At 26.2% G+C, this 19,882-nt stretch overlaps 1 protein-coding gene across 1 annotated transcript; it reads left to right on the top strand.

Moving 5' to 3' along the window:
• Positions 1 to 275: 275 nt before the first annotated feature.
• LOC132927911 (uncharacterized) lies at positions 276 to 19,008 on the top strand. The gene is made up of 24 exons (XM_060992481.1): positions 276 to 964; positions 2,604 to 2,747; positions 2,972 to 3,119; positions 3,178 to 3,312; positions 3,386 to 3,536; positions 3,624 to 3,816; positions 3,887 to 4,001; positions 4,125 to 4,421; positions 4,487 to 4,680; positions 4,781 to 4,961; positions 5,023 to 5,163; positions 5,242 to 5,407; positions 5,471 to 5,707; positions 5,779 to 5,896; positions 5,962 to 6,131; positions 6,380 to 6,489; positions 6,552 to 6,696; positions 7,393 to 7,565; positions 7,648 to 7,759; positions 7,839 to 8,067; positions 9,109 to 9,200; positions 10,077 to 15,135; positions 17,653 to 17,774; positions 18,341 to 19,008. Exons 1-24 carry the CDS (start codon positions 749 to 751, stop codon positions 18,423 to 18,425), a joined length of 8,733 nt encoding a protein of 2,910 aa, XP_060848464.1. The 5' UTR covers positions 276 to 748; the 3' UTR covers positions 18,426 to 19,008.
• Positions 19,009 to 19,882: the final 874 nt, after the last annotated feature.

Raw genomic sequence — 19,882 nt, 5'->3', positions numbered from 1 at the left:
ACAGCGTAGAACAAAAACAATAGGCATGTTAGTAAATTAGGAGATGTTCGATATGCCCATGCGTATTGCAACTCCTCGCATAATTATCCACCGGTACAATGGACAATTTAATTTATCTGTGGATAAATATGCGAGAAGTCGCGTCGCGCGTGCGTACATCTAACACCTAATTCCGAGACTCGTCGCTAGATCGACAACAAAATAATACACTCTGTGACCACGGACTTAGGCAGATACATACTTGTCAATGGATAGGATGTCTTGGTCTGTGACTGTGACTACATCCATTACAGTATTTGATGATCGAAGAGGCAAACCAAACGCGTCCAATAATTAATTTGTCCGTGTTTTATCAACGCGCCGTTAACGTTCTGCCGTTATAACAGCACAGTTTCTCGAACGACTGCAGCAACGCAACCACGTGATCGGCAGTCGTTGTCGGAGGGGGAGGGGACGGCGACCGTCATATCGTCGGACGCTGCAGTGTATTGTCTGATACTTTGATAGTAGTGTTAGTAGTTGTGCGTTAAAAAAAAAAAACATCATTCTACAAAGCATGGATTTTCTATGAACTCATCGACGGCCGATTAAACGCGGTACCGATGTGCGTTCAGTGCGCTTAGACAGAGAGTGTGCGTTTCCGGTTGTTGTCAGGTCCGCGGACTTGGAAAACCGTATCGTGTGCGCCGTAGTAGCGTGAGTGTTTTCTTTGGGGACTGCGTGTACCGACTACACCGTGCACGGCGTCATGTCGTCTCTGAGACAAGTGATGCAAGTCATCGGCTCGCATCACATATCCAATCAGTTATTGGAATCGGATTGTGACAAGTCCGGCGGTCTAATTTCCAATGGCGAGTATGCGTGGTTCGCCGCCGGGGCGAACATCATACTTTATTCGAAACGGCTAGGGTCCATTGTTTCGTCTCGGTCATTTGCCGCAAATCAAAAGGACAAATCGTTGACGGTAAGTCGCATATCTACGTCGTGTCCGCCCACACTCAATTGAGTTTGTATCGGTTCGGCAAATAAGTTGGTAGGTATATTAAATACTTAGGATCTAGATGATTTGATCGGTTTTGGAGGGAAATAATTGTACGTAAGCAAAAACTCCGTAAGTCTCCAAAAAATTAAAATGAGGTAAAAACAAAAATATTATTGTATAATTCGGCTTGTGTAGATTTTATGTATTTTGTATGTCTGAAAAATTGTAGAAAAATTTGTGGGTACTGTGTTATAACGCCGTAAGTATTGTTGAAGATACGGCATTTTATCTTAGTACATAATACAAATTATAATTGACAGGCATTTTGGCTTGCAAATAACAGTTGTTTTGTTTTGTGAATTCTTTATAAATAATTATTTACCAATAAATATAATAGTTAAAATGTATAAATAATTTTTAATTATTAATACAATTAAGAAATTATTAATTACTGCATTGTTTGCTTAGGAACAAAGTATCAAAAGTTTTTACCAATAGGTACTAAGGTGCAACGTGAAAAGTAAAATATCTTGTTGAAAATTAATTTAAGTTTCATTGTATTCGTCTGGTAAAATTACATAGGAAAACATATATCATATTTAATATTTAAATAATTATAATGTACAATGTGTTATGATTTTAAGAAAATGCAAAATACTAAAAAATATGTTTTTCTCAAAATCATTCTACGGTGACTTTAAGCGTTTTTACTTACGGCGACAGTATACTTAAGTATCTGTAATGAATTTTTAGAACAATCGACTAATTTTATAATATATGGTATTTTTTAATAATATAATATGTACATGATTTTAAAATTTAAATAATAATTAGGTAGGTATATTATTCACGTCAAAGTGAATTCCCACTTGAATCCAAGTTTACTGAAATTATTTAGAAAAAAATAGCAAAACAGTTTATTTCATTACATACAATCAGAATGATGTAAAACAAATTAATTTACTTAAGAGGACATGTGTTGTCTTCATCTTACAATTGTATAACATGGCAAATTTTTGTTCAGTAGAATCAATTTTGTGTGATTAGCTTATAATGGGTCATTTCACTTTAATATTTAAGTTTATCACACAAAATTGATCCTACTGAACAAAAATTTGCCATGTTATACGTTTGTAAGACGAAGACAACATATGCGGGTATGATGTCCTCTTAACATAAGAATTACTTTTTTATCATCCTCCTAGCCAAAAAGCAATTGCTACCACGCGTTCTTTATTCTTATTTGATATTCCATCATATAAAAAACTAAAAACATATTTAAAAAACACAATACACATTTTCCTATCTAAATGTGGTATGTGGTTGGAAACCTGTAATATATTTGTCTGTGTAGCCTAGCTTGAACCGGTATGGATAAAAAGAATTACATAGGTAATAAATTATACAAAAAGTTCAGTCTGCTCATGGATATAAACGAGGATATGAATTAATTTGTGGATGTTGTAGGGCATACCAATGAAAAACTTCTATTAATAATCTTTGTTGATAATGACTAATTAGTAATAACACTAATAACCCATTATTAAAATGATTTTTTTTATCTCATTCATATTTTACTAGATTTGCTTTGATATACTTGGTACTATTTTTCTTATTCCAGATTACCTTTGTTCAAGAATTACATAAGAGCAAGGAAACAACTAACTTACTTTTGGTCGGATGTTCTTTTAAATCTTCTGGGATATTATTTATATGTCAATTGCCAACATTAACCACAATTCGTTGTATTCATATACCAAATCCAGTAAGTTAATATTTAATTTATTCAATTACCTTAAGAGGGCACACTTCCTACATCTTTAGTCTTAGTCTTACAGAACAATATAAACAATTTTGTGTTGGAAAACTTACTTAAAGAATGAATTTGCCTATTAATGGGACAACAAATAGGGGTGTGATGGCCTCTTAAGTAATTTTACTAAATAAAAAATATCATTTAATAAAATATTAATTGTTTAAATTATTTAGATATCCTATATTTCTACAATAAAAAACAAAACCATTGCTGAAGATCAACTTTGCGATGAATTTAAACTTATGTCCACTGTATTGTTAGTTGGTATGGCAACTGGAGCAGTTTTTGCAATTGATTTAAGACAACAACACATTGAAAACCGTACGTTGAAAAAATATTATACCCTATAGATAATAATAAAACAAAAAATTTTCTATAGAATTAAGAAGAAATGAAATTGTTGTAAATGAATTGAGACCTAGTAAGTTATTCATTATAAGGAAAAATGAGGATTGCCAAGAAGTTAAAGAAATGAGTGATGACAGTGATTGTCATTTAGCAATATTTATAAATGGTAAAATTATAATTCAATAAATAAAATTCAAACAATTTATTCATTATGTATTTATCCTTATGTTTTATTTTAGAAAATTTCTGTATCTATTGTAAAAAACAATACAGTGGTAAACTGAACTTCAGCATATCAAGTTTGTTTTATAATGAAGAAATCAATACTGTTGCCATTGGATATTCTACAGGTCACTTTCAACTATGGGACTGTAAAATGATGCGGACAATGTAATTCTTTGATCTTTAGTTAATAATAATACTGTATTTGTTTTATTCAATTTTATAACCCAAATTATTTTTATTATTTTATTCTAGATATTTATTAAAAGAGCCTAAATGTGTTATGCCAGTAACCCATATTACATTTCTTGAACCATCTGATGATCCAAACAATCTTTGTTATCTTTGGATTATTCAATCAGATAATTCTAGACTTCCCAATGCAACAATGATTGCTTTAACATATGAACAGAGAACGATGATGTCAAATGGATGTTTGTCATATAAAGTGAGTTCAAGTTTAGAAGTTTATAATTTAAATAATTTTTTTTTTTATGAAATAATGTGTTTGTATGAAGGTGTACAAAGGAAATGGCATAAAATTAGAAATGTCATTACGAAGAGAAACTGGAATTGGTCGATGTATATCTGCATTAAGTTTATGTAATGTGAACTTGTCCAGAAATGAAACTGGTAACTAAAATATTTATTTTGTGATTAGTGTGGATCATCATCAATAAATTATATGTCAATATATGTTAACAATATTCTGTATTAATTTTAAACATAGTTTTTTTTTTTTTTATCATTGTTTAGATATGGATGAAGATTGTGAAATAAGATTATTTGCAATGTTAATGGAAATTCGTCAAAATGTGGATGCCAGTCCCGAATCTTACATTTTTTTGTTTGATATTAACCAGTGGTATAAAGCCCAGATGCCATCAAATATAAATCATCTTAAAGTATCAAATTCTTATGCTAGTTTTGTGAAATTGCCTCATATTGCCAGTTATTTAGATTTAAATATTTCTGCCAAAACATTACGCCCATTTGGTTACAATTTTAGAAATAATGTTGAAGAACTCTATTATCCATCTTCAATATATTTTGGTAACAATATAATAGTACTTGATAGCTTTTTGTTCTATATGTATAATTTTAAATTTTTTTTCCAGAATGCGATTGTTTGTTAGACAATGAAATAATTAGATTTAAACATGCTGGCGTTCAACAAGAAATTTTGGATCAATTACTTTTAAAAAATTGGAGGTTGTTAATAAATCCAACTTTAATATTCAGCCAGTGTTTACAAACAAATTTAAGACCATTTTTTTGGGATAAAACAGATGATTACGTAAATTATAGTTTGGTAAGAAATGAAAAATAGATTTTGTTTTCATGAAAATAATTAATTTATACTTAAATAATAATATAATATATATTGTTGATCAAATTTTGTTTTTTTTCAGCCTGATAAAAGAAGTTTTGTAATATCAATTATAGTTGAAAATAAAATAATGTCAGTTCTTAGTGCGTGTGCCGAAGAATGGAAAAATGGAACTTATGTATCTAGTGAAGCAACAATTTTACATTTAGTTCAATGTCTTTGGAAACATGTCATGGTTGTTAAACAATACGCAGACAAATTATGTAAATATCTAATTTGTTCAAAATGATTACATTTATAGCTTTTAATATAAATCCTTTTTAGGTGTTCCATTATTTGATTACTCTGGTACACAGCTGGGTAAAAAAAATGAAAGGATATTAAATCATTGTTTATCTCAAATGTTGTGTGTTAAACATTTCCTAGAAGATTTACATAATGCATACGGTATTCATATAATAAATGGTAAATATATGTAGTATATAATAGTATATTATATGTAAAATAATTAAACCAAATTTTATTTTTATCTTCTTATTTCAGTTGATTATTCTTATCGTGTATATACACTAAATTTGGTTACTCAATATTTTAAAGCAGTAACATGTTTTCTTAGTTATGGACTTTTGCCAGAATCCATCGAAGAAGATCCTACTCGAAAATTTATAAAATGTGATTTTTCATCTCTTATCCAATATGCTATTAAACGGTTAGTAAATAAATATTAAAAATGAACTATTAAATTAATTAGATAATAATATTATATTTTTAGGCGAATGGAATTTGGAGATTTGCCTTTCTATCTTATCGATGCTTTTGTGAATAATGAACCTAAAGGAAATAAATTAATTGAACAATGGCAACATGAAGGTGGTGAAGCAACTAAAGGATTGTATCCACCTTCTAATGTCCAATGTCTATTGAGAATCTATTTGAATGCTGCACTTTCTAATCAAATCAAAGATTTCATTACTATTTATTTTTTGATTGACATCTGTTCATCACAGGAGTACGTTTTAATATTTTAAATATATTAATTACTTATTAAAAAATAATAATATTCAATATGATCAATTTTAGGATAGATGTAATAACTGCAAATCGCATGTGTAATTTTGCTATTGAATTTGATATTGAAAATAAAGGATTGAATAGTCTTTGTCGTGCTAGCTGGTTAATAGATCACGACATGTTTGAAGTAAATATTATTCTTATTCTCACTATTATGATATTTTATTTTTATTGTATTTGTTATTTTCATAGGAAGCTATGGAAATTCTGGCCAGTAATAATGAATGGATGGTTAATGATAAATCTTGGGATTGGTATCATTGGACTGTATTAAAATTACTTGTGTTTAGAAAAAAATATTTTTGGGCACGGTTTTACTTGCAACTCACTAAAATTAATTTAGTCAACATTGAAGATCATAAGTAAGAGATATTCTGATATAATATTTTATTTTTGAATAACCCAAAATCTGGCTAATTCTTCCATACTTGAAGTTCTTTGTTAAATTTGTCATCCACTTGTATTATTTATGCATTGTTTAGACTGATTGTTATTTATTTGATAATTATTTTATCAACAGCAATTTATAATTTATTTATATAATATAGTATAAAAAAATTAAAAATAATATCAATTACATTTTATTAAAATTCATTTATTTTTATTTCAGATTTTATATCAACTTGCAAGTAATGGAAAATCAATGTTTCGATACTTTAATATATTTACGAGCAAGACCCTTCAAAGAAAAACAAACATTATTTGATTACTTCTTCGATCGTATGTTAATAAGTATATATTGATTAAAAATTTATTTCTAATATTTTAATATTTATTATTAGGATGCAGAGAAACAAAAAAATTAAAATGTTTAATAGAGTATCTCTGGGAAACAGAGGAAGCTGAATTATTTTTGTCTTTTTTGAAAAGATTTGATGATACTGAAACATTAATTTTTCAAGTATTATTTTTGTTACAACGAGGAAGGTAAGTTGGATTATTATTTAAAAATGTAATTATAATGTTGAATGAAATTCTTGCATGTCATAGAATTGTATTTAACTCAACATTTTTTTTTTATTATTATTATTTACAATTAATAATAATACACATTTTTATTATTTTTAATTATTTAAGATTGGAAATTCATTTAGTCATTGAATATAATTTTTATATTAATTAAAGAACTGTATATCTAACTTCATATACCATTAAAAATTTGTTGTCTTTTTTTTAAATTTAATTTATGGATTTGTTAGTAATAACATTTTTTATATTTTCACATAACTACAATATTTAATAAACATTTATTTTTTCCTGTGTAGAATATTTTGATATTTTATTAATTTTCGATTCAGTATAATAGTATTCATTCTAGTCAATATATATACTATATATTATAGCAATTAAAATGTAATTTATACTGTAATATTAATTATTCATTTAAATTAACAGTTAAGATGCTATCCAATTAATTTATATTATTGAGTGATTATCAGAAAATGTTGTGATATTTTTAAATTTAATATGATTAATATCCCATGGACTATTCACTTAGATTTAAAAAATATATATTATTGATAATTAATATTTTTTATGTTCACCGTTAGCTAGTTGTAGAACAGTAAATATCCAATAAAATTTGTGTATAAATAAATTATTTTTAATATTATTTTTTTTTAGACATAGAGAAGCTATCAAATTAAATCAAACATTAAAAGCTGGCCTTACATCAAATAATAATGATGCATTAAAAATTACCAGTGTTTTAATTGATGGACTTGAAAAAACTATTCCTGATGATATAAACCAAAATTATAGTCGTCGTAATCTTCAAAGTATATATAGTAAACCAGGTTAGTTGTTTTTTTAGTACTGTATTTTTATTGTAATTAACCTAATATAAATTATTTTTTTACCCTTATTAATTATTTTTAGATGTTGTTATGAAATGTATGAACAATGAAAGTAAAATGTTTATTATGGATATGAATAAAACAAGTCCTTTGGTTAAAAGAAGGAGTGAATCTTTGACACCATCAAATTCAATGTAAACAATTATTCATTAATATTCTTTAATTTAAGAAAATACTTCCTGAATATGTATTAATTTGAATTGATTTGTTTAGTGATCTTTTCTTACCAGCAAATACTAATTTAAGAAAGCGGTCACCTATAGATGATGTAGTTAGTAATGAAAAACGAAGAAAATTAGGAGACGATTCATTAAGTACACCAAACACTGTTAATGAAATTGTAAAACCAATTGAAAAACATGTATTAGAAATACTTAATACACCATTAGTTGAAAAGACCATATCATCACCATCTATTACAAGCTATTCATCAATTTTAAAGGTACATATTTTATTGTATTGCATAATTTATATCTTATATATAAAAATTTCATGTCACAGTGTTTGTCCGGAATGAACTCCGAAACTACTGGACCGATTTGGATGAAATTTTTTACATTGTTTGTATTTTGATCCAACTTAAAAGATAGGATAGTTTTTGTCTCAATTTTTTAAATTTATTTATTAACTTTTTAATAAATTTACATACTTATGTATAATTGCATGGTGTATTTCGGGTATTCCCATAACTGACCGCGATAGTAGGTTTCCAGCTACCTGTAATCTAACCTTTTTTCTTTTGTGTGTGTTTTATCGCCGGTGGCGTGTAAATATGAATTGTTCTGAGAAGTAAATCTCTACAATCTATCTATATACTATCTTCTATCTCCATAATATATTTTTATATACATAGAAATCATGTGTCATATTGTTTATCCGAGATAAACTCCGAAATTACTGGACCGATCTTGATGAATTTTTTTACACTATGTGTAATTTGGTCCTAATTAAAAGATAGGATAGTTTTTATATTGATTAAGGCCCTCAATATTTTTGCATTGCAATAATTTCGAAAAAGAAAGTTATAGAATTATTCAATTGTCAATAATAGTTTAATAGTTAATATTTCTCAAAAATAATTAAGTAAATAATGTATATTTTGGATATGATTTTACATTCTAATATACAACAAAAACAATTATAAAAATTTAAAATAGTCTCAATCTATAAAATGAAGTATCTAATATAAAATATAAATAAATCTATAAGTGTATAATATGGTTGAACTATTATTATTGAAAACAATTATAAATTAAAATTACACACTCCAACTAATAATATATTAATTATATTATGAATTTAATTATATAAATGTGAAATGAAAATCATTGTATAACTATCACAAAATTTAAATATAGATAAAATTATATAAACATATGTATATATGAATTCAATAAGAATAAGATACAATACGATTTATTTCTTTGTTAATGAATTCATATTCACATTTATTGATCTGTTATTAAATTAACTATCATTTCAGATGAAATTGGCTGCAAACAATAAACAAATACTGTCTCCAAGATCTTCAATAAGATTTAGTCTACCTTGTAATGATGACGCTACAGTCAAAAGGTGTGTTATGATTGTGATTTATATTAGTTTTTAGTATTTATTAAACTTAGATTGTTATGATGGTACTATAGTAGATATCGCCTTTTCCTTTATTGCATGCCAAACTGTTTTCTTTAAGAAAACAATTATTTATCTTTTATATAGTTTATTACATATTTCTTTCATAAAGTTAATTCTTTGATAAAACGGTCAATTTTCAAGTTCATTTTGAAATATTAAAAATAAATATATAATAGTGTTGTAATAGTATTGGATGAGTGACATATCTTACTTTAAAATAATGTTGCTGCGGTAGTACATTAAAGTTGTGACTCAATAAAATTACTGTATACTTATTCTTAGTTCTTTGTTAAATTCAATTTTATGGTATTAATTTGGATATATTAGGACAGTCGTATAAACATTATACATATGTTTATTAATTGGGAATTAAAGTATATAGGTATAATAATTCATATAATTTATGTTTTTTGATTTCAGTATTACTGGTAAATCACATTCTATTCATGAAATAAATAAATTAATTTGTTTGTAATTAATTGATAAAAAAAATATTCATCTAGGATTGGTTTGATAGTATCAACCAGAATTTTTGGGTTGTTCCCTCATATATCAAATAATAAGTTAATTCATAATATCTGGTGTTCTTAAACTTCCATTAATCTGGCTGTAAGTTGTCAAATCGGTTAACAAATTTAGGAATATATATATAGTTCAAATATATATTTTTAAATTCATAACAGATCTGGATTACAACATTGAATAGCCCATGCACAATAATAATTGGCAATTATTGGACCTCGATTTATAACATGATGTGTTAATTTTATTAATAATTATTAATTTTTTAATCAAACCATAATATTTATTTTTTAGAAATGATCCTGAAGAAGTGGTAAATGTACAACACACTGATAATCCTGAAAATGAAAGTTTTTATAGTGTTGGTAGCAGTGATGTCAATGATTTAACAAATCAAACGATCTCGGATAAAATACCAATAACTTTCCAGGAATCGATTAAAGATAATTCCAAAATTAATATGAGTAATGAATATGAAAAAATGGACATTTCTGAGGAAAATTCATGTTCTGAACAAGAACAATTTGAAATAGATGATGTGTCTGAAAATGAAATTAAAAATAAAGAAATGGTTTCAAATTTAGCAAATGATGAATGCATTATGTTGACATCTGATGAAGAGGATGACAAAGAAATGCCAGTATTAGCATTATTACCAAAAAATACAAGTTCAACTTTGAAAGAAGATATTAAACTTTCTACTCCAAAATCTGTTCCATCAGATGAAAAGAAAACCTTAAGCCCACATTCTATGACCTTGAATTCTTCAGGTGTTGATAGTGATTGTCTAATTCCAGATATGAAACAAAATATAACTAGTAATGAAAAACCACTATTAAATGAAGTTACCACAGACTGTTTAAAACTAGACACAAATTCCAATGACTATGATCCTGTATTAAAAACAAATAAAAATATTGATGTGATTTTATTGGATTCAGAAGATGAGCACGAAAGTGATATTTTATCTGATGGTTCATACAGTGAACAATCCTCAGATAGTAGTGTAGATAGTGATTTAGAAAATACAAGGTACGGTAGATTTAAATCTCAAAAAAGACAATATGGTGAGGATAGTAATGACGATGAACTTGAACAAGAAAATGAAGAAGAAGAAAACGAAGAAGATGAAAATGAAGAAGAAGAAAATGAAGAAGAAGAAATCGAAGAAGAAGAAATTAAAGATGATATAGAGTTAGATATTTCCAGAGATATATCAGAACAGGATGTTGAAGATTCAGAAGATGAAAATGTTTCAGATCAACATAATGATGTATGTGAAGAAAGTAATTTGAAACATCCTTGCCTGAATGATTTAGATCAACAAAGTGTTAAATTTGATGAAAATAATGAAGAAAAAGAAATTTATCGCATGACATATTTTCATAGAAATGAAGAGACTGGATCTGAAAATAATGTTAAAAGAAATGATGATGATAATTGTGAGAATAATCCAGGACGTGTTTTATTTATTAATGAAGACAAAGATAATGATTTAGAAGTCTCTGAATATGTTAAAAATGATGAATGTTCAGATAATGTAGCAGACGAATCTTATAATGTAAATGAAGACCATTTAAAAGATTCAGATGTCATAATTGATGATGCAAGTGACGAAAATAACTCAGCAGAATCAGATATCATTATTGATGATTCAAGTGATGATGAGAATAATTCGGAAAAACAAGATGAAAATGAAGACAAAGCAGATGAACTAAATGTCATTTCTGGTAATGGAATGGAAGAATACAACTTAGACGAACCAACTGACATACTTGTTAGCAAAAAAGTTGAAAATTTTGAAGAACCTGTTGTTATAGTTGATGATGCAAGTGAAGAAAATAATTCAGAAGAACTTAATGTTACAAGTGAAGGGAACGATTCTGAAGAACAAAATTATATAATTGATGATGCAAGTGAAGAAAATAGTTCAGAGGAATCAGACGTGTTACTGGATAGTGAAAACGAAGAAAAGAATTCAGAAGCATTTGAAGATTCAAGTGATCATAACAGTTCTGAAGAGTCTGATTCTGATGTCATACTCGATGATGAATGTGCAACAAATAATTTGAAATCGTTTGAAACTTTAAAAAGTGAGAATACATTAGAAAAGAATGAATTAGTTGACTCTGATAAAATGATAGATCCTATTGATACACAATCCACTTCTGAAGAGTCTGATTCTGATGTCATACTCGATGATGAATGTGCAACAAATAATTTGAAATCGTTTGAAACTTTAAAAAGTGAGAATACATTAGAAAAGAATGAATTAGTTGACTCTGATAAAATGATAGATCCTATTGATACACAATCCAATTCACTAGTAAATCTTGCCGAGGAGACTCATTCTAATGATGAAGATCAGATAAGTAATGAAGAAAATGAGAATTCTGAAAGTATTATAGTTGAAGATGACAAGACAAATGATTTATATTTGTTAGAATACAATGATAATGTTATTAAAGTAGTAGAAAATACAGAGGAAGATAATAAAGAAAGTTTGCCTATTAATCTAGATGACGTTGTTGAAAATAAAGATAATTTATGTTTTGACCAGAATGAAGATAACCATTGTGATGAGTATACGTCTAATAAATATCATTCTTTTGAAACATCAAGAAATGAGTCTAATCCCATACCTGATGATGGTTTTAATCATCTTACTATGACTGGAATTGAATCAGATCAAATAGAAATGGATGTTAATCAGTCGACTCCATTTATGTTTGGGGAATCATTTTTTGGTCAACAAGAAATTCCCGAGCAAAAACCAATGCTTCTATTTGGTCATGTATATTCTTCTGAAAATGAACAGTTGAATGTAAATGCACAAGTTAATAAACTTGAAACCCAAGAGTTAGTTGTAATTAATACTGAAGAAGATAATACTAATAAAGAACTAGAGGTTGAAGCAGAGGGTGAAATTCAAGATATATTGGAGCTAGAATCATTACCAGAGAGTAATCCAGACGATAATATTGATACACAAAACAATGCTGAAACTAATAATTTACAACTAGAATTCAAAGAAGCTAATGAAACATTGTCTGACAATAGCCAAAATCTTTTATTAGGTAATTCCAGCCTTCAAAAACCTATTTATTTTGGAAACATTGATTGTGTACAAGTATTTGAAATTGAAGAGCAAACTTCGAATGTAAGTGAAAATTTATCAAAAGAGTCTCTTGAACTGGAAAATGAAGATTTGACAAATCAAGAATCTTGTGACTTACTTACTATCAAACAAATAAATCAATCCGTGCCCAATGAATCAGAGGATCAATTTAAAAAAGAGGGTATTCTACCAAATAATGTCGAAACTTTTGCTAAAAGTTCTGTTAATACAATAGAGACAACTGATTTATCATCTTGTATCATTGTAAATGATGTAAAAATTTGTTCAATACCTCAAAGAAACATTGAAACAACAACTCAACCAAAACACTTAAAGAATATCATTGACATACAAGATGAAGAACTTAATTCTAAATGCACTACATCAGTTGTGTCTTGTTCATCAACCATTGAACAGTTTGATAATTTCAGTGATAATGATCATCTAGTAAAATCTAAAGATATTACACTTCAACAAGTTGATACTAATGTTTTAACTTCTACAGAAGAAAAATGTTCAGTTGACGAAGTACAAAAATACTATCCTGCTTCATTTGACCCCAGTAAAATGCTAACTAAATTTAATGCTGATAAAAGTGTAAGTGAAAAAATTGAGCTACCATTTGAAAATGTTAAAATAGAGTCCGCAGACAATACTATAATCCCGCAATGCCCAGATGTTCCTAGTAATATTCAAAATCTTGACGATAATCTCATTGATAACAGTGTAAGTGAAAAAATTGAGCTACCATTTGAAAATGTTGTTAAAATAGAGTCCGCAGACAATACTATTATCCCGCAATGCCCAGATGTTCTTAGTAATATTCAAAATCTTGATGATAAAAAAGAATTAAATTTAGTCGAAAAATTGGATAATAGTCATCAGGAAAACTGTCTGGTTATTCCACAAGTTGAAAACTATAGTTTGCGTTCGTCTTCTAGAAGAAGTATATCAAAAATAAAAAACTGCTGTTCATTGGATGTTCCTCCCAAAATAGAACAAAAATTAACATGTGGCAAAATTAATTTGTCATCTGATCCAATTCAAGAAGATAATTTAAGTACACCTTTTGTTATCGAGCAAATAAAGAAAGCCAAATCGATTCCATCAGCGGATACCAAAATAATAACAACAAGATCAAGAGCTAAAAGTGAACCTAAACAAGTTCAATTGGAAACTATTTCTTCAAATATTTTCCGCAGTTCTGATATGGTTGAAGATAATAGTAGACAAGTAAGGGTATCATTATCAAAAAAGAAATCTAAGAGCCAAGAAAATATTTCATCGATAAAACGCAGAAGTGGACGATCAAAATCTTTAGCTCCCGTAGATGAATCAATAGCTACTAATAGAAGAACTGTGTTTGGCTTAGAAGAAATACCTGAAGAAGATACTTCAAATGCGGAAAATAATATTCCAAAAACTGAAAGTACAGCATTAAAAAGAAAATCAAAATTCAATTTCTTAACTAATGCATCGAAAAAAATAGAACATAATAATTTAAGCACAAAATGTCAACAAAATACAAAAATAAGAACTCCAAGAAGATCTAAATCCGTTGAACCAGATCCTGTTCTAACATTTTCTGTTGTGAAAAAAAAACCAAAACGAAGTTCAAGTGTAAATATATTAATTTCAAATGAAGAAATTCCTACTCAAAAAGATGATTTAATAGGAGTTTTAAAAAAAGCATTGAATTCGCCCAAAAAAATTAGAAAACGTTCAGTTTCGGAGTCACTCAAGAGTAGAAAAAAACAAAAAATCCTAAATGAAGTTGAGGAAGAAAAAAAAGAAGTTGCTGAATCTGAATTAAATTCAAATGAGTCTTATCAAAGTAATCACAATTCTAATTCTTCTTATTCTTGTGAACAATTATCACCAATAGCTGGAAACATTTCTCAGCATATGTTGTATACTCCAGCAAAAAAACGTTCTAAAATACGTATGGCCAACTTGAATTCTGAAAATGAAGATTCTTCTTCAGATGAATCAACAGACTCCAAACGTATTATGACTAGATCAATGATACACAATTCTAGCAATGTAGAAATAGATCCTATTCACCGTACACTTAAGAGTGAAATCAGACCACCGGTTAAATCTAAAGTACCCATTAACAGACCGAGAAGATCGTCTGTTAGCAACACACCCAAAATTAAATCTCCAAGAAAATCAGCTACATCTCTATTTGAAAAAGAGGAATTATTGCCTAAACGCAAAGCTAAAAATATAAAGGTAAGAGATATTTAATAATTTTAACTATTAATCTTTATGGTGATGTTTAAAAAACAATATTATTAGTTATTTCAATTGCACAAATTTATATATAAAAAATAATAGTTGTATTATCAATATAATAAATCTTAGTAGAAAAAGTAACAAATATTTTTGAAGCCTAGAAAAAAAATTATTTACAACTTACGTATTTGTTCGAGATTTTTCAATTTCTAAAGATGTTAATAGTAAACCATTTGTTAATGTTAATAGTTATAAGAAAAAAGTAACTTAAAAGTTTAACTTAAGATAATGAGTTTCTTGTCTTTGAGTGATACAGTATCTCCAGACTTATTAAAGAGTCTCTCTTTGAACTGAAGTTACAAATATCTATAAATATTACAAGTCCAGCTTTTAAACTTTGCAAAAAGAAGTTTTAAATTTTTCCCAACTTATTAGAGTATCAATAGTATTAATAGTATTATCAGATTTTAATATTTATCATAAGCTTACAAATATATCTGTAATTTATTTTTTGAAATATTATTTTATATTACTTAAGTTCTTGTTCATTCCATAGGTCTTTGAAATAAATATTTAAAATATTTCTAAATTCAGTACTTAAGATCATAATATCTAGTTAATCCTCCTCTGGAATATTTATCAAAACATATGAAATGATATTTGCCAACCTTTCTCCAACCTATAATATGTTCTGTTTCAACATTTCTTGACATAAAAAATAAATTATCAGTGTCATAATATTGATATTTTTGTCAATATTTTAATTTTTAAACTAGGTTTGAGCATTTTCAATTTTAATATTTTACATACTCCATATCTTGCATATAAATTAAAATTTATAAAAAAATCAATTTTTCGACACTGATTTTAACCTTTAATTTTCATGATAGGTAAATTCTCTAATATTAAAGCTAAGGCTAACACATAATGTGTTTTACTGAACTCAAATTTGCTATGTTGCATATACAGGGCAGGGTATAACAGATCGACTTGACCAAAAAAAAAAAAATTATGCTACTTAAATGTATGATAAAAATTGTTAATATTATATGATGTGTAAACAATTTAAGAAATATATTCATGTCAGCAAATTCTCAAAAATCATATTTTTTTTAAAAGTTATTATAAAAATTATATTATAGTTAGACATTCATAAAAATTTTCGTTTTTATATCTAGGATTTGAAAATTTATTACAAGGTTCTTTTAAATTCCTCAACCTTCATTTATAAAAAAAATTCCTTAATCACACTTATTTCTCATCAACCAATTTTTGAAATTTTGTTGTATTTCAAAAAATATCACTGGGTGTGAATACATAAAAACAATTTTTCTTGTATGTATTCGTTAAAATAAAAAAAAAATGCTAACTGTTTTGTAATTAGAAATTTATAAAAACTTATCATTTTATATCTAAGTTTTTAAAATTTAATTCAAGATTCCTTACAAGTAGTGCATACCAAAACCTATCTATTTGATGAAATCTAAGAAAATGTTTAAAAATAATTATTCTTTGTAGACATTTTAAGTTCAAAATTGGATGAAATTATTTATTCAAACCTTTGATAACAATGTTAATTCTTTTGTTATAATTTAGAAACATTATTCATGGAAACTTAAAACTTTTACATGTATAATATTATTATGGATTTTATTTAACAAGATGTCATTTTTTGATTTATTTTTAGATATTATTTATTTTTACTGTAATATTTTAATATAATATCTAAATACTAATAATTTTATACTTAAATGCAATGTTTTTTGGAAAAAATCAGTTTAAAGTTTTAAGTAAAATACTTTTGACTCACAATATACTTATAAAATCCAATTTGCATCAAAACCACACTGTAAATGAAAGCTGACAAATAATATCACATTCGTTATTATTAAACTAATTTATCTCATTTTGTTAAATATCTATCATAATACCATATATTATAAAAGTGTTATATTATAAAATCAATATTATATATTTTGGATTATTTATAATTTTTGTAATTTTAATAGCTTTTTAATTCTTTTATAGTAAAAATCTAATCTGAATGGTACTATTTACTCATCTTATGATTGTAATTTTGAAGAATTGATATATATATAATAAACAAATAACAATTCCACCATTTGGTAATTTTCCTTTCTAGTGTTCCAGCAATATTAGTTGATTTTTTTTTTTAATATAAGTGCTTAAACAAAACCAACTCTAATATTTTAAAAATTAGTTGCTTATTAAATTTTTTTCATGGTAAAACTTATATTGTATTAATTATTATTACACTTGAAATAATGATAAAATGTATGTTAATCAAATATTTATGCCATATTTTTTTTTTATCCACCCTGTATTATTGAGCTCATTATAATAATTATTATTTTTGTTGTTAAAAGATTTTATTGTTTACAGTCCAATAATGTTTTAATCTCAATTTTTCAAATTTATGATAATTAACTATCACATATTATTTATCACCAATTTAGGTTATAAATAGTTAAATGTTTATTCATTTTTTTTTAGGAAACAATCGTTCATGCACCAATAGAACCAGCAATTGTTGAACCACCTACTTCAGAAAGACGTATGACACGTTCTCAGCAATCAATATTAGATAAATCATTACAGTCTACATCTATCATCGGGTAAGAAATTTGTATATACTGTCCAAATTAAACTGTAGAAATAACATATATATATATTATTACCTAATCTATGAACATTATATTACCTTAATGATTTAATATAAGTTTTTTAATTTATATTATTTATTTATTTATTTTTATTATTATTATTTTTACATGATTTATCTTTATCAATAAAAACAGATTTAATCCTTAGTAGTGATTACTAATATAAGGAATGTGATATTCCATATAGAACCCCATAAGAGATTCAAAATATTAGCTATTCTATTTGTCCAGTTTTTATTTTACCTATTAGAATCTTTATAGACTTTATTTAAAGAATATTTCTCTTGAAGAACAATCACAAGATTTAGATTTTATAATAACAATTAAGTAATACTGGAACAATTTATCAGTATAAATATGATCTTAATAATGTGGTGTATAAATTGCTAATCATTCTATTTTATAGAAATTATATTTTTAATTTTCCTTTTTATAAATATGGAGTAGAATGTATAACTTAATTATATTATCTATGTTATAAATTATTTGAAATATATGAATTTTATTATTTTTTTCAGACAAGATACAACAATTAATAACACCACTGTGCCAAAACCAGAAAAGAAAAGAAATGTTAGAAAAACAAATTTAAAAAAAAATTAGTAATTAACATTAATATAAAGTTAATATCTTTGTTAATAGGAATATATTTTTATTTATTAATAAAAATTAATCCTATAAATTACCTAAAACTTAAATTCTGCCGTATTTTGTTATTGTACGTATACATGTTTAAATTTCAAAAAATAGATTTTCATCTTAGCTTAGCTGTGGTCATGTAAGATTGTTAAAAAAATGTAATATTAAAAATTAATTCAACTGTATAATTTCAAAATTTGACTTTGAATTTTATTATTATATTTATAATTATGTATGTTTGATATTGAAATAAATACATTTTTTTAGTATCACAACCTTATTTAATCATTTATGTTTTGTAAGTTTTGGTTATACTTTGATTTTTGTTAATTGTTCACATCTCCATTCTTACTAGTTTTTTAAAGAACAAATATAACCAAGTTATCAAATAACTTATTCCAATGATATAATGTGTATTCATTTATTTCTGTACTTAAAATTATATTATTTAACTGTTATAATTAGGATACATTTATATTTGTAATGAACTATTACAAAAATTGGATTAACATTAAATAAAATATATAACTTTGATGTAAAATTGCAATTGGGTGTTAAATGATTTTGATATTCAATATTTAAATTGTACTAAATATGTACTGTTTTTTTAAATTAATAATTATTGTAATTGTAATACGTATTATTAAAAAAATTATTTTATTGTTCACAACTAAATAAAATGACAATAATTTTTCTAGAGGAGTGACATATTGTCTCCCATTAAACCTCCCAATGGGTGCCCTCGTCTGGTATAATATTTCTAAGATACAGCTTAAGAGGACGCTACGGCTACCCCCGCATGTTATGTCTCAGTCTTTCATATAGACAACATATAGAAAAATTGGGTTCAGCTAAATCCATTTTATGTTGTTAGCTTTAATATTAGAAGAAATTTAGGTACTTATTATCCAACTTGAAGATAAGAATATTATCGAGGCCACCAAGGCCGTAACTGAAAAAATTTCGTGGGGGGTCTAATATTTTTTTTAAATTTAAATGCTGAAAATTGTTAGTCAATAAATTATATTCACCACTAAAATATTTCTACTTTTAAAAATTTCGGGGGTCCAGACCCCTTGGATCCCCCCCCTCAGATACGACCTTGGAGGCCATCACTTGGTGGTTATTGATATTATATCATTTTAAAATGAATTATAATCACCCGTCTAAAATATATCAGTTAGCACACTAGACTATAATATACAGTATGGTATTCTAATGTAAATAATGAACAAATATTATTATAGGTAACTATAATATATCTATTTAACAAGTATTTTATTTAAACGTAGGTATTACACAAATATTTTATTTATGATTTATAATATAAGTTGTAATAAGTAGCTACTTAATGTAGTTTAATAAATCGTTTATAATAATTCTAATTAAATTAACTAGCATAACTTTATGTTAAGTAGTAT

The sequence above is a fragment of the Rhopalosiphum padi genome, chromosome 3, assembly GCF_020882245.1.
Source record: "Rhopalosiphum padi isolate XX-2018 chromosome 3, ASM2088224v1, whole genome shotgun sequence".
Classification (NCBI taxonomy): domain Eukaryota; kingdom Metazoa; phylum Arthropoda; class Insecta; order Hemiptera; family Aphididae; genus Rhopalosiphum; species Rhopalosiphum padi.
The sequence above is the reverse complement of the archived record's forward strand: the minus strand, read 5'-3'. Positions and strand labels throughout refer to the sequence as shown.

Excerpts from the sequence above, each read along its gene's own strand:
- LOC132927911 (XM_060992481.1), top strand. The coding sequence starts at position 749 with ATGTCGTCTCTGAGACAAGTGATGCAAGTCATCGGCTCGCATCACATA. Across the intron at positions 3,817-3,886 it reads ATGGATGTTTGTCATATAAA|GTGTACAAAGGAAATGGCAT; the intron begins GTGAGTTCAAGT and ends GTTTGTATGAAG. Across the intron at positions 9,201-10,076 it reads GATGACGCTACAGTCAAAAG|AAATGATCCTGAAGAAGTGG; the intron begins GTGTGTTATGAT and ends TTTATTTTTTAG.